Source organism: Lissotriton helveticus, chromosome 4_1, assembly GCF_964261635.1.
Source record: "Lissotriton helveticus chromosome 4_1, aLisHel1.1, whole genome shotgun sequence".
Classification (NCBI taxonomy): domain Eukaryota; kingdom Metazoa; phylum Chordata; class Amphibia; order Caudata; family Salamandridae; genus Lissotriton; species Lissotriton helveticus.
In genome coordinates, this window is record NC_136063.1 from 1511883004 (window position 1) to 1511909366 (window position 26363).

At 47.3% G+C, this 26363-nt stretch overlaps 1 protein-coding gene across 1 annotated transcript in view; it reads left to right on the plus strand.

Moving 5' to 3' along the window:
* Positions 1–620: 620 nt before the first annotated feature.
* The window catches only part of VWC2 (von Willebrand factor C domain containing 2), a 690185-nt gene continuing 664442 nt past the window's right edge, over positions 621–26363 (plus strand). Inside the window, exons 1-2 of the mRNA XM_078685832.1 lie at positions 621–1268; positions 14779–15545. Coding sequence (XP_078541958.1) covers positions 14856–15545 — 690 coding nt within the window. The 5' untranslated portion in view covers positions 621–1268; positions 14779–14855. The remainder of the gene's footprint in view (positions 1269–14778; positions 15546–26363) is intronic.

Consider the following 26363-nt stretch of genomic DNA (forward strand, 5'->3'; position numbering starts at 1 on the left):
TTGGACTACTATACATCTCAAAAATACACTACTCATTCAATCGGTTTTTGGGGTATTTTTCTAAGCCAAAAAAGGCTTTTTTAATATTCTACTCATGACAAAGGTAAAACCAGATATATTGGCTTTGCCAAAGCAGTAGGTTGTGTGATTTTTTTGTGCGAAATTTCCCCAACGAGATTGGAGCGCTTTTTGTAAGAGCTACATTATTGTACAGATGTTGCTAAACACGGGGACAATAAGTGATTGACCGGGCTCACGGGATGCTGGGCTGTGTACTACGAACCCGGTTCTCTACTTCCACAATCAACAGCTCTGCTCGTTAGCCAGCGTGACAGTAGCAGCAGAACCAAGGGAGGAATACAGGCAGCGCAGGCATGAGGACAGATAACAAGAAAATCACAGTAAACGTGGGACATTGGAGCTGGGAGGCAGGCTGGCACGCAGTACAGGCTGTTCCGTGATCTGCAGCTCCCCTTCTGGCCTCCGCGGTCTAATTCATTCCTGTCTCGTCTTCTCGGAGTGCGCAGACTGATTGTCAGACGGCTGTTTAACTCTGCGCTTTCCTGGTCGCCGTAGCGCAGACGTAGCGCCTCTGCCCTCTATCCTCCTATTGCCTCTAGAATTCTGAAAAGCTGCAGCGAGAGAAAAGGATATCGGGCTATTCTGCACATCGGCTCTCGTGGACAAGTAAAACTACTTCCCCAACATGCTGCATAATAGCGCTCAAACCCGCACTGCTGATTCAATGACATTCTCTATTTTGTAACTGGATTTCCCCCACGAAATGTTAGAAATATTTACCACTTTTTAGAGTGCGTTTTTTACGGTGGAAGGAGGGGCCGGGGCAGCAGCTGCCGCGCAAGTCAGAGGTGGCTGTGCGTGTGTCTTCCTTGCCTTTCCTTCTTTCTGGCTGACCTGCCCGCACTTTGCACATCGGATCCACGAACCTCGTTGTCATCCTGCAGCCAAGGATCGCGGGGAGCTACAAGTCTGGAGCACGTCTGAAGGGATCAGAGCGGGACAGACCTGGAAGACAACGCACACTGCTTCACAGGGCAGACTGCCATTGCGCTACCAATACACCTGGCACTGACGGGAGTCTTCAGGGGACCCACCAATATCGCGTTTCTGCCGGTTCCTGTTTCCAGTGTATTTTAAAAAAGGAAAGACAATGGGAAACCCGTGGAAGCAGCGGCTGTCTGTAAAGCGTTGTCGAATTTGTGGTTTGCTTTAGCATGGAAACAATTCGCCCTTTGACGTGCTTGGATGTAAGTTTTTGAGTGTTTTCTCAATTTCTGTATAAAAGCTACTTTTCGTGGGAATTAGTTGTCCTGTACATACGTGACATGCGAGTGGGTGAATGATTTTACAGCACACGTTATCCGGAGTAGTTGAGATGACGCACACTCCTGTAAGGTTTTTTTGTTTTTACATTTGATAGCTCCAGAGGATAATTACTATGTCTTGTAAGTACTATCGCTGGTGCTGTACAGTTAGAATGATTATGACAGCGCGCTGCGTTTTAGAAATGGCCTGTCAGCGAGAATGTCACCCGACAACTAGCGACCCCCTCCATTTCGGTTACTTCACTAGTGCTCGTTATTTTCTGTTCACGTTTTCTGACGGACAACACCCCCTCGGCTCACAGCAGCCCCTTCTGAGCCGAGGCTGCGCATCACACTGACAGTGACAAGAGTTGTCATGCTTTTTTCCACTCCACTAGACTGATTTGCAAAAGAGAAAACGTGAACAGGATGGGAAGTGGTTGGAGTGGGGAGATGGCACAGCGTGAGGCGCCCAGACTCACGCGCGCCGTGCCTTGTTAGAGACACACAGGCAGATCCCGGCACCGCAAAGGACACAGACTACTCCTAGTCAACACACAGTAATAATCTTGTGCGTGTTTATTATTCCCAGCAGCAATTCACCGGAGGCTCTTGCAATGGGATAGCTCGAAATTTCAATCTGGGACGAGTCTCATCTTTATTATTGTATATTTTTGCATTTACAGTTGGAAGTTAGGCCTGTCACATAATCGATGCCTTGTCTTTGCTATTAGTGTAGCTGAATACCATGCCATTGATCATCTGCTTGTATTTGCATTTCACCTCGGCCACAATGGAGACCTACGGTGATGGTAACAAACCACTTCCGGTGACGCCCATCCCACCTTCCCGCATGTGCTGCATGCTGTGAGACCCCTTTTCCATACCAGCCTATCCCACCCTGTCTGCAAGGACAAGGCTGATAACCTACGCTGTGAGAGAGCTTTGGAAAGGAAACACGCAGGTGCCCCTGCTGCCCTTCTACCCCCCCCCCCCCACCGTTGCTGCTACACCCCTTGAGTTCCTGCAGCTCTCTCTGGCCCTGTTTGCAGAAGCAACATGCTGCGCCTGAAGAGCAACAAAAACATGTGGCACATCGGTGAATGGCAAACAGAGGTTTTACAACTCGTGTGTTCTTCCAGATCACGTTAGTGTGAAGCTGGAGATGCCGCCCGCAGGGCGACACAGAGGATACAGGATACCTGTGGTGCTCTCCTGGTAGACAGGATGGTGTAGAGTGGTGAGGCTGGGCCTACCACGTGTGTGTATATGCACTGAATAACTACACCAACACTTGCTTGCGCTCAGCCGGAAAGACCCCGAGCGGTCTTCCGCTTGTTTATTTATACCGAGGGGCGAGCCCGCCCCAAGGTTGCGTGTGCGTGCGTGCGTGTAAGGATACAATGTATGTGAGAGCCCGGATGGCTCTCTACATCCCTCCTTTATTTTAGTCTCTTTCTGCAGGCACATTCATAGTCTCTTACTCATGGAGACGAACAAGCAAAGTCCAACAACCGTTGACTCGGCCTAGGATTGGGCCGCAGGTTGTAGCGACGATCCTGGGTCCGAGGTAGTTCGACAACCCCAGCCGGGGTTGTCCTCGGACCCTCGCTCGCATCCTCGACCCTTGGCTGACTCCTCCCGGCCGCAGGGCCTGGTGACACTGGCCTTGGTGGGGTGGCCATTCGCGGCAGAGTAGGAGTTGGATCAGAACAATTATCAAAGTCCATGTTTTCTTGGTCTCCATGTTCCATTCCCTCGGTCCGTTGACGCACATTGACATTGTCCAGTACCTTCTTGAAACATGAGGCATTCCTCGTCACGGTTTGGCCATTCCTCCTAGCTGTAATCATAGTCCCTTGCACTCGCTCCACTGTCCACACTTCTGGCTCAAAAGGAGTCCGAAACTTCCACCCAGGATGGCGATCCTTGACAACGACAGTGTCCCCCTGCCGGAGGGCTGGTTCTTTGGCATGCCGATGTGCGCTTGCTTTGATGTTGGTGGCCTGTCGCCGGGCCTGTATGGCCTCAGCGTCCCTTTCTCCCGGCACCCACGTGTTGACAGTGGGAATGCCATCCCTTGGAGCTCGCTTGAACAGAACATGAGAGGGAGCACACTTTGTCGTTGAGTGGGGTGTCTGCCGATAGGCTCCAAGGAAGTCGTCCAGGGCGGCCTCCGGGTCTTCGCCATTATCCACCGCAATCCGCAGCGCTCTGTTTAATGTCCGCATCAACCTCTCGACTTCCCCGTTGGCTTGAGGCCACAGGGGTGTGATTTTCCGATGTTTGATCCGGAGAGCCTCCAAGTAAGCCTGAAACTCTCTCCCTTGAAAGGGGGGCCCATTATCGGACTTGATTTCTTCAGGAAGCCCCATCGTAGCAAACACTCGGTTTAGGACTTTCTTGACCTGCGGGAACGCAGTGGATGCGATGACTTCCACAACTGGGAATTTGGAAAAAGAGTCCACCAGCACTAGCATGTGCCGCCCGTCTGGAAAACTGCCAAAGTCTATGCTGAGTTGAGCCCACGGGGCCTGGGGCGCTTCTTCCGTGAGCACGGGCGCTGGGGCAGGGTCTCCGCCCGTGATCGTGCATGCGTGGCAGGCCTGTATCATGGCTTCCACCTGGCTGTCCATCGCGGGAAACCACACCTTGCTCCTCAGGCGGGCCTTGGTCTTTGCCATCCCTTGGTGTCCCACGTGAGCCAGGCTCAGGGCTCGTTGCTGGAGGCTTTCGGGCATGACGATGAGGTGCCCACGCAGCACCACCCCCTCATCTCCGACGCTAAGTTCACTCCGTATCTGCCACAGCTGCTGCCTGGCATGACGCACCTCCGGCCGGAGGCACGAAGCGCCATCAAGGAAATGGGCCCAACGATTTCCTTCGAGTGCCTCCCTAACCTTCGCCAGGGTCTCGTCCGTCGCAGTGGCGTCGCTAATTTCCTGGAGCGACATGTTCTCGGGGCACGCCGCTAGGGTGACCATGTGCACTATCTCCTCCACTTCATCTCCTTCAGCATCGAGGGCCGGTGGGGGTGTGACATCCGGATGACGCGACAAGTAGTCGGCAGGGTTGTGTGCTCCTGGCCTGAACACCACCTTGAACCGGTAACCCTGCAGCTGGACAGCCCACCTCACGATGCGTGGGGGAGCAAGCCGGGATGTCCCCGCAAAGAGGGGCAACAGGGGTTTATGGTCTGTGACCACCGTGAAGTCCTGTCCACAGAGATAGAGGTGAAAGTGCTGGCATGCCCACTTGATGGCCAGCGCCTCCCTTTCAATTTGGGCATACCTGGTCTCCGTGTCGGACAGGGCCTTGCTGGCATAGGCGACAGGCTTCCACTCTTCCGGCCCATACTCCTGCAGCAGCACGGCTCCCAATCCCACTGGGCTGGCATCGACTATCAACTCGGTCCGTCTCCGTGGCTGGAAGTAGGCCATGACGGTATTGTCAAGCAGACTGGCCTTGACGGCTTGGAACGCCTTGTGTGCAGCAGCAGTCCAGTCCCATTTCTGATCAGCACGGGTGAGGGCACGGAGAGGCTCCGCTAAGTCGGCCAGGTTCGGGATAAACCGGCCACAGTACGTGGCCATGCCCAGAAAACTGCGGACTTCTGTTTGACTTCTAGGCGTGCTGGCCGCTTTGATGGCTTCGGCCTTCTTAGGGTCGACTTTAAGGCCTTCCCTCGTAAAGATATATCCAAAGAAGTCCACTGACTCCTGATAGAAGGCACATTTAGCGCGGTGGAGGGTGAGGCCGCTATCGGCGAGTCTCTGCAGAGTCGCCCTCAAGTTGGCGTGATGCTCCTCTAGGGTCGTTGAGTAAACTAGGATGTCATCACTCAGGTTGATCACCCCTTTTAGTCCGGAGAGCACCTCGCGAATGGCGTTCTGGAAGACCTCGGCGGCCGACGAGACGCCAAAACTGAGCCGAGTGTAGCGACGCAGCCCCACGTGCGTCGAAAACGTGGTGATGTACCTGCTAGCCGGCTCTAGCTCCAGCTGGTGATATCCGGAGTTGAGGTCTAATTTGGAAAACCATTTCGCCCCGTTGAGGTCAGCTATAATATCGTCCATAGTGGGGGTGATGTGTCGTTCGCGCTTGACAGCGGTGTTGGGGAGCCTCATGTCCACGCACAGACGTATGGCTCCCGGCTGCTTCGGTTTTGGGGCAACCACCAGGGGCGAGACCCAGGGTGTCGGGCCCGACACTTTCTCGATCACTCCCAACTCCTCAAGCTTGCGAAGCTCTTCCTCAACTTGGGGCCTGAGGTTGAACGGTACTCGCCGGTGTCTGAGAGCGACAGGTTTCACCGTCGCATCAATGTGTAGCTTAAACTTTTTACCCTTGAGCTTGCCGAGGCCTTTGAACAGTTCTGGGAAGTCCTTTAACATGAAGTCAGCGTGAGCCTGGTGTACTTGGTTGGCGAAAAACACCAGTCCCAGATCCTCTGCTGTGTGGCAGCTCAGGAGGGTGCCTTTCTTGCCCTCGGTGATGTGGAATCTGGTCACAGTCGAATATTCTCCGTTGACTACTGTGGTTTGAATCACTCCACGAAGAGGCATGGGCTCTGTCCCGCCATAGGTGTAGATGCGTGCCGCGGACGGTGCTAGCGTCGGCTTTGGGGACATGCGCTCATACTGGTCCGAGTCCATGACGTTCACGGACGCCCCGGTGTCTATCAGCGCGTTGACACTCGTCCCGTCCACTGAGACGGAACACATTGGAGGCGGTCGCCTTTTCGTGGATGCCCTGCTCACGTAGGAGATGACATACACCTCATCGTCTTCGTCGTCCTCATATCTGGGCCGGCGGTCTTGAGCCTCCGTGTCGGGAGGGGGTCTCTCCTGGTCAAGAGACAGCTGTCGGACTCGTTGGGTCACTGTTCTGGCGCGCGGGCCTGCTGCCCGGAACTTCCCTCCCCGGCAGACAGCAGCGAAGTGATTCATGCGCCCACACTTGAGGCACGTCTTGCCTTTGGCACCACACGTGGCCGTGGAAGGATGGTCCACACCACAGTACCCGCACTGGCTGTCCCTTGGCGGGCCACCCCGCAGCCTTGCTGGCGGGAATCTTCTTTGGATCACCTCCACTCGCTCTTCCTTGATGGCCGGGGCCCTTGCCCCAGACGGGGCGATCACCGGGGTGCGCAGCGCGACCTCCATCTCCTCCGCCCGGGCATCCGACAACTCGTGCGACCTTGCCAGGATGAGGATCTCGTCTAAGGTGATCCCCGGCTGTCGGAGGATCAGCTTTCTCAGCAACTTAGATTTGCAGCCGACGATGATCTGGTCCCTGATTTCGTCGCGAGGGTTGATGAAGGGACACGTGCTCGCGAGCCGTCGGAGTCGAGTGTAGTACATGTCGACTGACTCGGAGTCCAGCTGCCATGCGCGCTTGAATTTGAATTTTTCAAAATCATTGTTCAACTGAGGGTCAAAGTGCGCGTTGAGGGCCGCGACTGCGGCGTCATAGTTGTCCTCGGCTCCAGTGTTCGGGAGCGATTCAAATAAGTCATAGATCTCTTGACCCCCATAGAGAATGAGGAGCGACCTCTTCACCGTACCGTCGGTTTCTCTTGTGCCCCTGAAGTACAGATTGAGGCGTCCGACCCATGCTCTCCAGCGGACGGCCGCCGTTGCCGGGTCTGCTGATTCGCTGAATGGCGGTATGGGTGCTACGCCGGCGTGCTGATGCGCATGGGGCGCGGGTGCGTGAGGACCTGCAGGGGCGCCTGCTCCGGCCTGTGCTTGAGCCTGTGGTTGAGCGGCGGGCGCAGCTGGCTGCTGCTGGGGGGGCTGGCCAGCCCCGTCTTGGACCGCTCCTGGAGCGCCGTTGTTCATGGCGAGGCGTCACTCTGGCCTTGCTGGTGCTTTCCGGGATGGCGGCGGCGTGAGGCGCAGGGCAGGGGCGCAGGCCACGCAGCGTTTCGAGGCGCCTTAGGGCGTGACGCGGGAAGAGTCAGCAGTGGCGATGGATAGGACCCCAGGGACCAGCTGTGGCGGCAAGGACAATGATGCACGGCCTTGTGGGAGCCAATGTGAATGGAGATGCCTTGTTGCAAGTGCCAATGCTTGTTGCCTTTTTCCTTAATTGATTTTTTTTTTTTTTTTTTTTTGAGCGTGCTGACACCTTCAAATGTTCCCATTAATTGACTCACAGTCCGTGAGAACGTCCCTTCGCCCCACGAGGGCAGGAGCACAGCAGGAGGGGCCCGGCGTCGTGCCTAGCGCGCGCCTCTGCAAGGGCGCCTCATGCGCGGCAGCTCCGAAGAGCGAGGGCGGGCCCAGGGCGGGTCGTCACGTGGCGCTCGCCGGGCCTGCAGTCAGCAGGCGCGCCTCCTCCGCGGTGGCAGGCGGAGTGCGGAAGGCAGGGGCCGCGCAAGCGGGGCAGATGAGCACTCACCCGCAGGACCTTCACCCAGCCGCACGTCAGCTTCCGCCGGTCCCGAGTCCCGCCAGCCGAAGGCGCACCCTCACGGGAGACGCGTGGGCGGGTCTCAGGCGCACGGGGCCAGAGCAGCACAGCGGCAGGCACCGCCGCGCGAGGCAGACACACGCGGGTCCAGGTACACCGGCCTCGTCGCCAATGTAGAGTGGTGAGGCTGGGCCTACCACGTGTGTGTATATGCACTGAATAACTACACCAACACTTGCTTGCGCTCAGCCGGAAAGACCCCGAGCGGTCTTCCGCTTGTTTATTTATACCGAGGGGCGAGCCCGCCCCAAGGTTGCGTGTGCGTGCGTGCGTGTAAGGATACAATGTATGTGAGAGCCCGGATGGCTCTCTACAGATGGTAGCTGCCCACATGGGGCCACCGTAGGTAAGGAGGGCTTCTCACCCATCTGTTTATTGCCCTGTACGTCAGGAGGGGAGGAGGGATAAAGCCAACGAGGGTCTTATAACGGATTTCAATTTAAAGGCTCCTCAGATTCACCACAGGTAGCAAGGCGATGTCATTGCCACCTCTTGTTGTCCTCTCGAAGAGGTCCTGGGGAGATTTCCATTTGCAGTTCAATTCAGTTCATTATGTCTTTATTTCGATTAAAATAATCATAAAAGACTGTACAATCAATATTTGAGAGACTTTAAGACAGAGAGAGAAGCTCAAAGGTTGCTTCCAAACAGATACTGTTACATAAATGGACCACAGTGTCAAATACATAAAAGTAGACATTTAGCTTAAGATATAAACGTTATAATTAACTAAACGTTTGTCTTGAGATAAAAGTGTTATAATAAACAATAAAATTCACTATTGTCTATCAAAATGATATTAGAAAGAGTAAAATTTGTCAGCCCAGCCATCAACTCATAACAGCTACACGTTAGTTACTTAGCTGCTAAGTAATTATGGGTCTGATGGAGGTTCCCTATATCTTTTGGCTCGGATTACCCAAACCCAATTTAGGAATTTAGCCATGGCGATAACAATAAACTCCTGAGTGGAGGTCTGCATAATTCTTAACGTTCCCATGGCAGATCTGATGCCCATGATCATACAGATGGGTTTGAGCCATTTAGACCTGGGAAGCTTGTAGGCAGGACATACAAATAAAACATGAGCTACAGATTCAGTCTGATCTCTGCAAAAGTCGCACAGATCGGACATGGGCGTTAGCCATCTATTTTTAAAAGTGTTGGTTGGAAGGGAACCCACCCTGAACTGGTGGTAGAGTTTCCTATCTAGTGGTCCTAAGATGGTGTCCCAGTAAGGCTCAAACACAGATTCCTGTTTCTGCATCAGAAAATCTCTAGTCAAGTCAAGTCAAGTCAAATTCCTATATTCGGCATTTGAAAAATACCATAAAAGTACATAAAAACAATAAAACCTTCAAAGCATTACAATTCATAATATTTCATTTTTCAAGGATGACTTGATTAACAGGAATAAAAATCAGCTCCTCCCACGCGAATTCCTAATCCTGACCAACATTCTAATAAAATTCGTAATGCAAAACAGTGTATGTACATCGTTAGCCTTTTGCAGGAACAATAAAGCCACTTTAGCGTGTTTGAGCTTTACTCTTTTCAGGATTCCGACAAGGTACTTTCGCCTGGGTCTATAAAATGGACATAATAGTACAAATGAAGGGTATCCTGTGGAGACCTATTGTCGCAGCCGCAGGTACCCTTCTGTTCAACCGTTGATGTAAAACCTAGTGGGTCCGCCAGTAAATGGTGTAAAAGGTTGAACCTTAAACGGGTCATAAAAAATCTGTCCTGTGCATTATAGGTCAGTGAGAGGTAGGGTTCCATTCCGCTCTCGCTTTTCACTAGACTGTAAGCAGCGACTGTATGTTTGCTTTCTTCGGATGTCACCCTACTTAGAGTTATCCATTCCCCATACATCTTCTTAACTCTTAATTTATCCAGAGATGTAATTGTTTCGGGATTGGAAAAGAGGTCCTTGTAACCGATACCCTCTAGTGTGCCCTTTACATATTTTAACCAGGGGATACATCTCCCTTTGTCCCTTTTCAGACAGTCTGTGATAATTTGTCTGCTGAGGTCAGCCTCCGGGTTAGACCAAATATTCACCCAGGCCAAGAGTGGCCTGACCTTGATTTTGTCTCCAATGTAGGCTTCTCCAAGTTCTTCGTGTATGATTTAAGCAGGAGTACTGTGTGGAACTTTCAGGATCCTTCTAAAAAATGTATTTTCCTCCACCTGTATCTGTTGGATATTAACAAAGCCCCAAACTTCTGCCCCGTAGGTTGTTTTGGCGCAGCAAATTGATCTATACAGATTCAAAATCTGCTCCGGAGACCATCTGCCCAACCTGCGACCATAGCCCATTATAGCTCCCGTTGTGGCCACCAGTTTGGAGCAGTGTTTATCCACAAGGAGTCTGAACTTTAGCAGCCCATCAAATAGTAAACCTAAATAGGAGGACTGAACCTGTCCTATTATATGGGTGCCTATTTTATAGGTGAACTTCTTGTTTGGTCTGGCCCCCGCCAGCATAACATAGGATTTGTCCAGATTAGCCGATAAATCAAGCGTGTTCATGAAGGTGACAAATCCATCAATCAGCCTCTGAAGCCGCCTCGGTGTTCGGGCTAGCAGCACCGCGTCGTCCGCGTAGAGCAGGACGGGAACTAGGCGGCTGCCTACTTGCGGGCAGTCTACTCCTAGTTTACATAATTCACTATTTAGATTATTAATGTAAAGGGAGAATAAAAAAGGCGCTAGGATGCAGCCCTGCCGCACGCCACTATTACATGGGAATGGGGAGGTCCTGCCTCCCTCTGTATTGAAACGGACCGAGGCAGTGGTGTTCGAATGTAAGGCTTTAAGGATGTTAACTAGTTCCTGGTCCACCCTAAGGTTTATCATCAGGGCCTATCTGTTCACGTGATCGAATGCCGCGGAGAGGTCCATGAACCCCAAGTAAACCGCCTCCTTGCTGGCTATGGTGTACTTGGCGATCAGCAAGTAGAGGTTCAAGCATTGGTCGGTGGTAGACCTTCCCTCCCTGAACCCATATTGGGAGTCCGTTATTATCTCGTGGGTATCTGCCCATTCTGTGAGGCGATTTAGGATGACACGCCCCAGCACCTTCGCCGTGACATCAATCAAGGATATCGGGCGATAGCATTGGGGGTCATCCCTGTTCCCTTTTTTGTATATCGGGACTATTGTCGCAGAGGACCAAGAGCGCGGGAGACCAAATTCCGCTGCCGCGTTCAGAACCCTCGCAAGAATAGGAGCCCACAACTCCACTTTACTGAGATATAAATCGGGAGGTATGCCATCAGGGCCGGGAGCTTTATTTTTGGATAGGCCTAAAATAGCCCCTTCCACAACTAAGCCCATACCCCTCGTCATTATTGGTTTCACCCGTGTGATTATATAGATTTTTAAAGTGGGAATACCATTGATCGGGCAGAATGGTGCTAGAAATCTGTGGGGTGTTTGAGTCCCGGAAACACGGTTTATTTATAATTTTCCAAAACTCGGTCGAATCCCTTCTGTCTGCCGCCTCCCTTAGGTCCTCCCAGGCCTGGGTTTGCAGGCTAAGTTTACGTTTTTTTTGTGCCTTCTTGTATGCCAGCCTACATTGAGCGATATGTGACTTATCTCTAGGTGTTAATTTTAGGCTAGCTTTCAGCTCTTTGTGTGCCTGTGAACACTCTTTGTCAAACCATCTAGGGGTAGGGGTAAGGGTCCTGATCATAGGGGACTGTAATAATCCTTCGATGAGATGAGCCATCTCCACGAAGGCAATTACCACAGCGGCCCCCTCAGTGGTGGGATTGAGGCATGCATTAAGTGCATCTGCCCCTGTAATTATTAGGGATTTATAAAAGGTGTCCCCATCTATTTTGGCCCATCTGAGTCTCCTCCCCTGGTCTGTTGCCTTCTCTACAGAGCCGACCCCTCGTGGGACAATTTTGGTGGTTGGGCCTGTTAGGGCTAACACAAGAGGGTTATGGTCACTAAATATGCTCCATTCTATGTCTACTCGTTTAACCCATATTTCTAGTCAAGTTTGGCCGTGTGGCAGATGAAAAGTGCTTGAGCTTGATCATGTTCCAGTAAGCTGCCTTTAGCTCCTTTTTCAACTGGAATGGATTAGCTTCTGGGTTTTCCCACAAAGAGCTCATCCCCATTTGACTTAGAGTATTTTTTATGTTCTGCAACGATTTGATCTTACTTTTGCATCCTACCCCCTAAAAACCAGAAGGGGTTTAGCATAGATAGAGAGCTCCCGGGTAACCCAGAGCCTTCTCCAGAATGCTATTGGCCTGTAACGAGCCAAGTCCTCAAGACGTGGACAACCCAGATCCAAATATAGAGGTAGCAGTGGTGTTGATTGTTGGAGACCTGTGGTGCCTCTGACAAATTTGTTCTGAGCCTTGGCCAGTGATGTTAGGATGTCAAAACCCCATAATTCTTCTCCATATAAAGTTGAGGTGATGACTTTGGAGTTATATATCTTGAGGGCGGGGGCCAATGGTTTAGTGAATGAGAGCCTCTGCTCTTTTATGAGGGCTCCTGCCAACTGAGCGTGTTTTAAAGCTAGCCTGTCTATCTGGGGCTTCCAATTCACTTTCCTACTTAAAGTTATCCCCAAATAGGTGAACTCCATTTGTAATATAGATTGTAAAACGAGATTTCTCTGCATCCATTCCTCCCCACTGAAGTAGCAGCATGGGACATGATTGGTGCATGGTAGGCAGTGGAGTAGCCGGGATGTCAATGATCCTAAGGTAAGCAAGCAACATGGCTCCACCATACCCAGGTTAGGGGCTTAAATGTACCCACAATTGAGGGCCTGTGTCACTGAACCTGCCACATTATTTACAGTAATGCTCCATGGGGGAGGGAGAGTTAAACAAGGACCTAGAGGTGACCTCATTACCAAATGATAATTTTGCATGTGTATTTTTTGTTTTATGTAGCGCAAACTTACCCGCAGTACATTAGAGCGATTTACATGAGCACCAGTTACAGATTCTTTTAGGCACTGGGAGATTAAGTGATGTGCCCAGATTCACTGAATGATGAGCCAAGACTGGGATCAAACCTGGTTCCTCAGTTCCAAAGTCATCGGCTTTAGCCACAATGCCAGGGCTTATCATACCTGTTCCTTGCTTCTCTCTAGGTACAAATGTATTAAAAAAAACACACAAACAAACAGCTGCCTGTAAGAGTAAACATGTTTCACCAAAGCTTTCCCGCCACACCCCGCCCCATGGTCCTTGACTCCCTTCCCCTAAAAGAGAGAAAAGTCCCACCCTCGACTCATTTCACCGTCCTACTGTTTGTATTATTTGATTCAATATCAAGTATGCCTGGTATGGTTTCTTGGCGCTTGAGTAGGAGGCACCACACAACAGGAATCAAAGAAGAGTCAGGTCTTCAAGGCTTCTCAAAAGGATAGCAAGGAAGGCGCAGAATGGAGACTCAGAGGAAACAAATGACAAGGTGCTATGACGCGAATTGAGAAGCCACATGACCCAAGCAAGCTTTCTTAAATTTAGGATCTGCCTGAAAATGAGCTGCGAAGATTGAAGCCGTATGCCTAAGTGCAAGCATATATATACGATTCTGATACAAGTCCAGGGAATATCAGGAAATGGCTGATATTCCAAAACAATTTCCGTTGTCATTGAGAAAGCAAATGACTTTCCTCACTTGACAAGGAAGAAAGAGCAACTGGGATAGCAGAAAACATGGAAGTATAAGGATCTAAGGAGAGAAAGCACACTCATGCCACGCAAGGCCCTTGCAACTCCGTCTAACCGTAACAATCCACAATACAGTCTGTCTCCTGGTAATATTCCCATTGCCCATTATCAACCCTACAATCCAAAAATACATTATATCTCCATAACCCTGCCTCAGCTCTATTATCTCTTATACTGAAAATATAATCTGGTGGTGTGACCCTCACTCACCTCCCACCATCAAAAACTAAGATCACAATTTTCCACCATGGTTACTAGAGAGAAGTGAAGAATGTAGCCAGAAATAGGAGCAGATCAGTCTGATTGGGCAGCTGTGGCTAATTTCTTATTGTGCTTCAGTCAGGTCTTGTGGATTGAGTGGGTGTGGAGGTGTAGGGGTACAGGCGGAGAGAAACAGTGACTGCATTTGGCTGGGGTTGCCTACTTTTCACGAAGGGTGGGAATTGTGAAAAGTTGTTGCTCACCACTATGACCTTACAGCGGAGCACAAACTGTCCACCATGGTCACAGTAGTATAAAAGAGCCTTCAAATGTTACTCCATGCAAAGAAGCCACATATTGAAATTATTTGCTTAAAAAAGACACTTCCTCAAAAGGAATATTCTCTACTCCTGTTGCAGTTTCACCACTGCTTGCCACCGAGGATTCCTGTTCCACCAGCGCAGAAATGTCGCGGGCTTCAAATGCTAGCCCCATGAAAACAATGGTGCATCATTTGCGACTGGAGGTCAGCCTAAATCGTGTGTGGTTTCTCAAGCTGCTGCACACTTGAAGCAGTTCTGTCTTGATCCCTTGCTGACTGTCTTGATCCCTTGCTGACTGGAGTCTCGCCTAGTAGAAATCCTTTCAGACCTCCAAAAGTTTGTTCATTTTTTTAACTCGTAGAAATACTTTCTTCTTTTAATCAGTGGTCTATGTTTACCAATATTCATATCTGCCAACATGTGCCGTCACAAATGGTGACTTTTCAAGGGGTGGCCAGGTTTGAAACCTGTACAGAAACTTATTGTTGGAATGATGTGCCAAGTTTATCTGCTAACTTGCGACTGTTGTCAAACCTTTCTAACATCTACCTCTCCCATTTCATTGAATTGTGTGGTGTTTGCAATACTGTTTCCTCCTTACACAAGGGACTGTTTTACACACTGGTATAGGAAAGCCACAACCATCTAGTTCAATTTGATGGTAAGACAGCTTCAAAGAAATTGACATACCTGACTTGTGCTCTGATTTGCCTTTCTGTTTTCTCTCTGCAGGGCTCCCGGATAGACCTAGTGACTCAGTGTTGATGGAGATGCAGTTTCCTGCCCCTCATGGGATTCAGTGCTAGGAAATGCCCAGCTCCACTGCTATGGCCATTGGAGCCCTGTCCGGCTCCTTGCTGGTGACCTGCTGTCTGATGGTGGCCCTCTGCAGCCCAGCCCTCCCAGTTCAGAAGCTGACTCAAGACAAGGAGCCCAGGCCTAGCCAGGACAAGCGCGACCAGGCCCGCCGGGACAGTCAGAACCAGAATCAGGTTGGACTAGCCAAAATAAAGGAGGTGAGCCGTAATGAGACCAGCAGGGAGTTTAAAGCCATTGGGAACCGGAGTGACACCAGCAAAGATCTTTCTAACAAATCGAAACAGGCTTGGGATGGGCCAAGCAGCGAGCCAGCAGGCGAACGCCCTGCCCAAGAGCAGGCGGATGGTTTTCAGACAGAGGATTTGGAGGAAGAGTCAATTTCAGAAACTGTTGGCACCCCGGAGTCGCCAGAGGAGTATGCCTACCCAGACTACAGAGGAAAAGGCTGTATAGATGAGAGTGGGTTTGTTTATGCCATTGGTGACACCTTCACCCCCGGCCCTTCTGCTTGCCCGTGTCGGTGCACGGAAGAGGGCCCTCTCTGTATACAACCAGAGTGCCCCAGGCTGCACCCTCGCTGCATCCAGGTAGACACTAGTCAGTGCTGCCCTCAGTGCAAGGAGAAGAAGAATTACTGTGAGTTCAGGGGGAAAATCTACCAAACCCTAGAGGAGTTCACGGTAAGAATGCAGTATTTTCCCTGGCAATGATTGTCTGATTATTTTCCATATCTTAAGACACGTTATCCATTCTTTTTGTCCATACAATACAACTGAGTTAGGTATAAAGTTTGACATATGAATTAACACATTTAAGTAACTCTAACGCCACCTGTGGTTCTTAAAGCTGTTCGACCATATGTCTCAACAAAAGGTATGCGTAACAATAAGGCAAACAAAACTATTGAATTTGAACCTTTTTGCTGAGGTGTAGAAAACACTTATTTTTGTCGAATTTTGGAATGTGAAAATCGTATTAAAGTGTGTGTAAAATTGGTAGCTACACTTCCTTTTCCATAAGCATGAATTGTAGCTAAATCAATTGCTTCAATGTTTGGCTGGTGCCAAACATTAGGGTATGATTCAGAAATTGGGTAATGGAAAGTGTACATTTTGTCTAGGATTAAATCTTGGTCCTAAGGCTGAGCTCCCACGATTGCCTTTGAATATCTCTTCCCTCAGATTAGTGTCGGAGATTTCGTGCTTTTGAAAACTCCCTAGAAGTTACTGAGGCAAATGCATGTATCTTCTTCAGCATTTCTCAGGGAAGCATTAAAGGTTTCACAAATGCTTGCAAAAGTGAACATGCATCTTTAAAGTACAACTACCTCCCAGTAGTGGGGCAACAATACGATCAGGGGTCAGAGTATTCACCTGAAAGCCTATTGGACAACAAATCAGCCAAGAGACTGGACACATACCCAAATGCAGTTTCTCTGATAGACACCGAAAAAAGACCTTATTTTGAACTTTTCCAGAACTTAAAAATAAGCATGAAACTTTAAGAACCCTAATCTTGTAATTGCCTTCAGACAGACCTTTTCTAGGTCGCCTTTATAGTAAATTAGTTGCTTTTTGGCTATAAAATGTGTCATGACTCTGGCACTTGTTGCAACAGATGGAAGGGAAATATTTAGTGGTTTGGCGTGGTGGTACATCAGTTACACTGCAACATGGATATATGGAAATCCCGTGAACTAAATGTGGATACTGTTATAATTCAACGCATCGGGGATCCAGGCTTAGTATACATTGTCTTCTTGGAATTGGAATTGGAATTGAAATTGTAGCACATTTGAAGATACATTTTTAAAAAAATATATATTTTTTAATGTACTGCGTTTCCTTTTGCACTAACTTTAGAGCACTTGAGGTATTCATTGTTTTTAACAAATGTCATGGTCAGTGGTAGCCTGTCGCATGGGCGAACTGGGTGCCAACCTGTACATGGGCTCACCAAGCTGCCTCCATGAATGCTGTGCATGCAACACTCTCCCTTGGTCCTGGACCCAGTAATTCAGTTTAAATGCTTTAATAATGTTTTCCATAATCCGCAAAAGTGCATGTTTTATGCCCCCTCAACCACCTACCTCCCATCTCCCTATTGTCCCCTGCCAGATTCTCGAGACCCTCATCCTTCACCAACCACTTTTGACTAGCCTGAAGAAGCTGGCCTGTGGGTGATTTAAGTGAGGTGAGGGAGGAGGGGAGATGTTACTGTTAAGATACCAGTCATTGATCTGATATAATCAACCATAGTTCTACCTGTGAACACAAAGATGGCCCCTGTTGCCCCATTTTATGCAACTTCAGCAGTTGTGGCCCCACATTTGGATTCACCCAGAGTGCTATCTCAGCAAATACCAGCTCTGGTCAAGTTCCTACAATGCCAGTGGTGTTCCGCTCACAACGCCTAAAGAGTACCCTGAGGCAATTTTCAATTCAATTCAAAATTGAAGCTAATGTTAGGAAATTCATCAGAATGAAAAAAAATTCTGTTCCACTCCCTGTCACTCTTGATGATGGGCCGACGTGATGCTAAAGCCAGTGTTGAGTGTGTGGGATCCTGTGCAACATAGACTGCCTCGGGTTGGCTGAAGAGTTACACAATCCAGAAAAAAAGCAGAAGTCAAAATAAAAGCAAACCCTGCTTTAGATAGGCTGCTGGTTGACAGTGCCATGTGGAAATAACTTGAGTTGTGCGTTTTGTATAATCTTCGTTAACATTTGAGGGTGCAAAATGGGGTGTGTGCTGAAAAACAAAAATTGTGTTAATTGCTGTTGGGATATTATGCTATTTAAAAACGACAGATTTTGATTTACTTAAAGGCCTGACTATTGTTCCAGAGTAGCCAAGAGTACATGGCCCTCCTATCTTTAACTCGTTAGGATAAACTCCCTAATCTTCAGGCATAATCATTAACATATACAATATTGTATTGTACTAAAACTGAAGGGCCTTATTCAGATGTTAGTTGGTCTGCCACTGGCAAGCCGTCAGTGGCTGGCTCACCGACATCCGTATAAGTGGTCCGACCGCCGTATTATGCTCTGGCGCTCAAAGGCATTGGGCGGAGGGACCAACTGCTGCTTTTCTGACGGGCTCAAGGAGCCTATCAGTGCAGCAGTGGGACTGTAATCTCTATAGTAGGGGCGGGGACTGCTCAATATCCTTTTCCTTTTGCCTTTTCATGGCAGAGGGCAGGAGGAAAAGGACTTTGGGGGCTCCAAGGTAGGACCCGGTTCCCCCACCCAGGCCTCCGCAATGGGGCCCGGGGGGCACATGTGATGCCCCCCAAACACCCATGCATCCTGTGCCAGGCACCATGTGGTCCCCTCAAACACCCATGCATCCTGTGCCAGGCACCATTTGGTCCTAGCACAATGGGCAGGGATATATGCAGCGAGCACAAAGTAAGCAGTTTTATTCATTTATTTATTTACTATTACTTATTCCGTTGTCGGTTGTCTTTCACCCCACCCTCCCACGCCATGCTCCCAACCCACCGCCCACTGCTCTTACCTGTGCGAGCTGCTACGGGAAGATATGATGTTGTTGCAAGTGTATTTCATTATAAAAAAAACTCGCAATATTTTGCCTGCACATTCAACTATAATATTTAATGAAGGACACATGGCATCGTTTTGATTAATGTGCTAAGCAGCAATCTCAAAATAACAATGAATGTATGCAAAAACAACCAAATCAGGCTCACTGTAGTACTTCTTCTCTGTCTGTGCTTCTGCATTAATATCGATGCCTGTGTCTTCAGCAATAAATCTAAATGTGTCTAATGTTATTACTTCATAATACCTTCATTTATTACCAGAGACCTAGGGGAATGTTAGAGCAACACCAAGTCATTTCTATGAATTGTGGTCAAATGAACTGTCATTTTGATAACTGTGATATACAGCTTCTTATTACACAGTGTCGTATATTAGTAACTGTGACATAGGGCTCCTTATTACATAGTTTTCTATATACCAGGGAAGAACAGTGCTTTTTATTTGTACCTAGGTAAATGCCTAATTACCTCTGGGCGTGTACTCAGTTGTTACCTGAATTAATGCTGCTGGCTCAACAGATCAAAATACATGCTCAGTTAAAACAACTTTAAAGAAGAACTCATACTAGGATGAAATAGCCTGAGAGCAGACACGAGGAAGGTCTACCTTTGTGGTTCAGCAGCTTGTCTTATGATTGGTGGTATTAATCACCAAGGTAACAGATCCCTAAACAACAAGGACTGGCAAAACTAAAAATACGTTTTTTTTCTAGAAAGTGTTTGGTGATATTTGGGCGATTTTGCTTGAGTTGCCTTTGTTGTTATGTAAAGAAAATCTCACAATGGAGCAATATGTTGGCTACAGTAATATGGAATCTAGGAGTAGTACCCCTTTGCTGAACAGACTGCATTAGCAGAGATAAGCTGTATATTAAAAAAGAGTGCTGTGAATAAGAGCGAGAAGTTAAAGTGTGTGTTATAAATGATTGACTTAACTGGCAAGAGGAATTAGTGAATAGCACTCTATCTTTATGGAAGGCCAAGAAACATAGTTACCACTCACTTCTTAAATAAAAAGAGAGTACATCAACAATTAAAAAGTTGTGTGTCAGCAAAGTAAACATATCAAAGAACACATTCCGACTATCAATTACAAACTACACATCTTGTCACATCTGACAGCTAAGAAAAGCACTACATGATGCCAGATCACCAAACTGCAATGGCATGGAAATAGGACAATTTAAACTTCCACAAAATGCCACAGCCTAGAAGGAGAGCTGTAAGAAATTGGGGTATTATTTGAGGGGGGTGAGTATCCACCTGATATAATAACCACATTCCTGTCAGAGGGAACCCTGAAATTCACTTAATTAACCTGGTTCAACCCCCTGGTAGGAATAGCACAGAACAGACAGGCTTAACTTACAGTCAATGTTTTGAAGTATTTATGCAGTGCTCAAACAGCAATAAAGTCAAAACACAACACGAAAAATCCCAAGACACATTTTGGAAATAGAGTACATTTTAGTAAATGACAAAAATCTTCTCAGTAGAACTAGATCTCTGAATCTTTAAACTTTGAACTTGGAAATAGTTCCCAAAATCATTTAGCACCAACTGCAGTCATCTGGTTGTGCCTAGTTGGGACAAATGTATGGTTTAAGGCCAACTACGATGGGGCGTGAGTCACATACAAGGAGAAGGAGTCTTCCAGTGAAAAGTACCTTCACACTTAGAAACTTTTATGAACAAAAAGTATTCAGCAGGGCAAGGCAGCAGGTTGTGGCTGACATTGAGCTCACTACCAGCAGGGAGCTGAAGTCCGAGGTCTCATTGAAGCCATTGACAAAGGTGGGAATGCTCTGAGTAGGGGAAGTTCAGGTTTTGCACCAAAACAGCCTTCAACCTCGATCTATTGCAGGCCGCAACTTGGTCCTCAGAACTTCAAACTTCAAAACATTACTGTAGCTCATATTTCCCCTCAGTGTGGAAAGTTTACAGCCTGTAGGCAGAGAGGATATGACATTGTCAGATGATGGTCGATGCTGGTTCCACTAGAGTAGATTTGCTGCTGCAGAGAAGAACATAGTGGTTACTCTGCTGAACTTAATCACAGCGGTGATACATCCTCTGTGGATCGGCTTGGCAGGTTTGTCCCACTCTCCAAAGCCAGTTCTCAGGGCACACATTTAGCAAAACATTTCTACGTCCAAGGTTTTAGTGTCATGGATGTCATTTAGGGGTTACCAGGGGTCGCAGCTGTGGCCCCTGGCTTGCCATTTGCTGTCCCCAGCACTGCATTTGTGACCCCTGGCCTCCGAGGTGTCAATGTCAGTGCCAGGAAAACAGCGGCAGCTCAGGCTCCCCTTTTTTTAAAATTTTCTGTCAATTTTATAATACATTATTAGTGAATAAATAAAATATAATATTCACTAATAGTATACAAAAATGCAGTAACATAAGTTTGAATATGCCTTTCCATGGCAGCTGAGGTAAGTAAAAAATGCTTTTATGTATATTGTGTGTGCTTGCATGAGAGAGTGTGTTTATGAGTGAGAGAGTGTATATGTGTGAATTTGTGTGCATGTGTAAGTATGTCTGTGTGAGTGAAAGTGGAGGTCAAAGGGCGTGTGATGTCACTTCTGCTATTCCTGACACTTCAGTGAATTGTAGTCCATGTTTAGTGTTATGCAAGGAGTACACTCTGACAACAGACAAGGGTTTAACATTTTGGGGATAGCATTTGGCGGTCCGTGCTCGCTGCAGCAAATACGACCAGGTCAGGCCCAGTTGAGACAGGTTAGTAGAAAAGGCAGGAAAATACCCCTTGGAGCCAGTTGTACCTCAAAGAGCAAGCCAGCCAACTTAACCTTAAGGTTGCTCCTGGGGTTTTGTATATAAGGAGAATAGGTCCAGTTATCTTCAGGTCTTCATGCAGTAGGGTGGTACTTCTTCTGAATCTTCCACAGATCCAGAAGTGTTATAAGGAGGGTACTGGGGATGTTATACTTATAGTCAGTGCAAGTCTGTGGGTGGGAGAAACTCTTGGCCTTGCCTTCACCAGTAGGGTGAAAGTTCTCTGGGATGCTCCCTCCCACTTTAGCAGCACTTACTGTATGTTTTTCTACAGACAACACACAGTTCCCTTCTCTGCCCAAAACAAATATCTTCCCCTGTGCAACGCTCTTGTGGCTCACCCTAGAGGTGTGGCCAAGGAAATAGGCAAACCCTCTCTCTGTGGTCACTCTACGGCAGTTCTGAAGGGAGCTCCTCTCCCTCTTGACGTGAAGCCTGACTAGCTAGAAGTACAAAAGAAGGTGGCAGACCTAGGTGTTAGCTACATCTGCCTGTGGCAGGGTAGGCTTATTTGATGTTAAGTTCCCAGGCACAGCCCACATGGTTAGTCTTCCAGAGAAACAGAACTCTTCCCCACACCCAAGGCCTGTGTCTCAGCTCTGGGAGAAATATCAAACCTCATCGAAGAGGTTATTCAGCCCCAAGGATTAGAGTTGAAAGCTCATGCTGATGGGCTTCTAGAAGCTTTTTGAATACGAAGAATGTATTCTGTGGCTGTTTCCTAGGTGGAGATATCTTTATTAAATTTAATACTTAGTTTGTATCCCAATGCTTTCCTATGAAACAGTAAACCCTGCTACAATGAAAATAGGTTTTAGGGCTTTTTCACTGTAAGGACACACAAAGGATGGTGGTTTCCAACAGCAGCCCATTCTCATTCTTGTAATGGCAAAATTAGAAAAAAGCACATGAAAGCTCATGGCGGAAGAGAAAGGCTCAAAGTAGCAATCATTTATGGTCCTCCACAGACCCCTGCCCTCTCCACATATGCAACCTAGGAAGAATTCTGATCAGCGCCAACCTTACCACCATCTTCAACTCCTCCATCCTCAGTGGAAACTTCCTGGAGAGCTGGAAACATGCAGAAGCCACGGCTCTCCTGAAGAAACCCTCAGCCAACCCAAAAGAACTCAGCAACTACAGACCCAACTCACTCCTTTCTTTCCCAAATAAAGTTCTGAAAAAAGACAGGCAACTCTCCACCCATTTAGAACAGCACCACCTCCTGGACTCCACCCAGTCAGGGTTCCACAGCCGCCACAACATGGAAACCACCCTCCTGGCAGCAACAGACAGCATTCGGTTCATTATGGACAGAGGGAAACCACTATATTCATCCTGCCTGACATCTCAGCGGCTCTCAATACCCTTTCCAATGGCACCTTCATCGCCACACTACAGGACTTAGGAATTCAAGGGCTTGCCTTGAGATGGATTGTCTCTTTTCACTCAAAGAGGACTCAAAGAGTCAGACCCTCCCTTCCACCTCCAAACAAAAAAAAATCATCTGCGGAGTCCCCTAGGACTCCTCCCTAATCCCAACCCTGTTCAACGTTTACATGACACCATGTGCCTGTATTATAAGAACCTATACCATCCACATTGTCTCCTACCCTGATGACACTCAGCTCATACTCTCCTTTGCAGAAATGAACAACATCACCATCCGGCATGTCCAACATGGTCAATTGGATGAGAGAGAACTGCCTCAATCTCAATACAGACAAACTGGAGATCCTGATCTTTGGTAACATAATCTCCTCTTGGGACTCCTCCTGGTGACTAGGTCCAATACCCACCCCCACCCACACCCCTTAAACCACTTCAAAAACCTTAGCATCATCCCTAATGAAAGACTCGCAATGAATAAACAGATTAACGCTGGGACCACAATCTACTGTCTCATCCTCAAATTGCGCCGCAAGATTTTCAAAAGGCTCCCCATTCACACAGATGCACAATCATCCAGGCCCTCATAACTAGTAGACTCGACTGTGGTAACACACTTCACACCACTGCCAGACTCATCCTAACCATCCACAGAAACACTCACATCTCTCCCTATCACAGAGAACCACACTGGCTACCTATCCAGAAACATTGCCGATTCAAGCAGCTCATCCATACCTACAAAGCCCTCAACAACATCAGACTAGCAAACCACAATGACCAACTTCCACTCTACCCACACCTTCTCCTTCATTGCTGCCAAGAACTGGAATGAACTTTCTCAATATATGAGGACAGCACCTTCACTTATCTTCTGTATGAAACTGAAGGCTGTTCAACTAGGAACATTAACAAGCCACATTCCTGCTCCAGTGCCTGGATGCCCTCACAGGTGATAAGCTGCGCCATACAAATCAACATGACATAACATTATTCTTATTGCACTATAAAGGGGAAATTTGGGGATTTGATGACATGAGGTCTTCCAGACATGTGCAATCTGTACATAGACCCCCAAAGGTCTGCCAATGGAACTGTTTCACAACAGGTCCATGAAGAGGCAGCTATCACCAGGTAGATGTGGACAAATTTACAAATTGAAAGGTAAAAATGTTTTTAAAAAAAAGACTTCTGTACTCATATCTTTAGAGCAACTTTCATAATAATTAAAACATTTCACGAGGACTAACATTTACAATCCACTTTATGGAATTGTCAACATGCAGACATTTCCACACATGGGAACGTAGCAAAAAAGTTCATTAGATCTTGCCGTTTTGTTGTGGTTCTCCACATTAAGAATGCTTTTTCTTTGTAGATATGCATGTTTCCCTACATTATCATTAAATGTAGCGGTGTTCCCTCCATTCACATCATGGAATATTCATGTTTGCAGGGTTTTATACAATCAGAAAATTGTTGCGAACATAAACGACTATCAGTTGTGTGGATTGTCATTACCATTTAAAGGTGGACCCACACAGTAGTGCCAGATCATCAACAGGCAAGAGGGACCCATCCTTGGGGTGTAGAAACCACGTCTCTGCACCTTTTGGACATAAAGAGTGTCTGTCAAGCTGATCAAAGGTCAACCTGACAGACACCCTTAGTTTTCAGGTCTGACAGCCAGGAGCTAGACATGCGGAGGGTGTCACACCTCCTGTTGGTGTGACCTCCTCGCTTAGCAATGGTCCTCAAGGCCCTCCCCCTCGTGATGAGGGAGAGCATCAGTGATAGCCTCGTACCTGGGTGCTTCAGTTTTAAGCCATGGAGTGCCCAGAGGTGAGTGTCTATCGCTGACCCCTCATCAAAGAGTGGGTGGGGTCAGCAGTCTCTCTGAAGCCATCATACTCCGTTACAATGTAAGGACTGTGCCTACTCTCACTGGCTGACCTAAGGCCAGCTAATGAGGGGAGGCAGCAATCTCAACCTCCGAGGCTTCACTCACCCACAGCTGCAGCAGGTAGTGGGTCAAATCAAATTTTCACATGATTTTGCACAAATATAGGCAACCTCCATAGACAAAATGTTCACTTCATGTACAAATAAACGTATTTTTGTTCGCAAGGATCAAGACTGACTTACTAGTTCATGGACCATTTGCATTTGTGTATACAGAAAGTCCAGTTGAATGGGGAATTTCTGCATTCACAAAATTCGTATTTAAGTTTGTGAGAATTCTTTATTCCTGTGGCAGAAGGTAATCTTTGAAAGTGTTGTGGTTTAATACTTGCCTCGAGTTCCAATGGTCAAGCTAAGTAAGCATCACTTCTTCTAGGAGGATGTGGAGATCTCTTTTTTTTTTATATATTTTTTATTTGAGCAGAGAATATGGTTCATGATACATTATGTACTAAAAAACAATAATCAATAATTAATAAGGCAGATTTTTAACTAAAGCAGCTAATCTTATAGTCATCCAAGAAACAAAGTGCAAAGTGCAAGTTTACCATATTACATAGCAGCAATGAATGAAAAAAGATTACCTAATACACCTAAAGTGCAAAGACAGCAAATTGCTAAAGCAACTAAACCTGCAATCATTTGCCATACAAAGTGCAAAAGTGCAAATTAAAAAAATGTAAAATGCGAAATACAAAAAACTCCTACTACGCCTAAAGTGCAATGTAAATAAAGTGTTAGTGCCTGCTTATCAACAATTTATAATAGCTCATCATATAAATACAAAATTCATAGATCTAACAAAAAAAAAGAAAATACTCATACTCCTAAACTACAATTTAATGAAGATACAAATGTCTCTTAATAAAAAGCTGCTACATTGGTCTACCACTTCCAGTATTATTGAATTCTCTTTAATCTTCTCTAATTCGTCAAAAAACTTCCAATTTTTTTCAATTTTTTTTATCGCTCCTACCCTCATGGCGTAGACTTCTTCAAATCTTCGAGTCTTTTTCATTTTATTAAACCATTTCAGCTGGGAAGGGGCTTCCCTAGATCTCCAATTTTGTAAAATTATGGAGCGAGCTACCAAGCTTGAAATAAAATATAAAGGCTTTTTCCGGTTCAGATAACATTATCTCCCCTCTACAAATTCCGAATAAAGCGACTTCAGCCTCAATCGGAATTCTCCTTCCAATTGCTTGCTCAACGTTTGAAAAGACTGTCTCCCAGAAAATCCTTAAGCCTGGACATGAAAAAAAGATGTGGTACCACCCACCTTCCGCATTTGTTCGGCATCGAAAACATTTGTTTTCAACTCCCGGGAATTTTTTCTTAAAGTAGTCGGAGTTAGATAAGAAAGCCATCGCGATAGGTAGGCCATCCTTTTATAATTGGTAGCTCGTAATGCTTTACTTCCCAAAAAGCCAACCTACTCCCACTCCTTCCCTGACAGCCTACATCAGGTCTCCTGAGTTATTTTCTCCAGGTGCTTGTCCCAATTTATGTAACAATCTATACCAGTTTCCTATCCCTCTTATATTGACCCCATAAAGGCTACCACAAGGTGATTGGGGGAATTCAGAATACCACAAGTGTTTTTTATCAAAGAGACAATTTGTAAATATTCAAGAAAGGTCAGATTCCTATGGTTCTCCGTTCTTGCCAATACTTCCTGCCAGGAAATCGGCCTATTTTGTATTATAAAATGCCTTAGCTCAGACAGTCCAGAACCTTCCCAAATATTTACGTGCCTTAATTGTAACTGGAGGCCGAGACC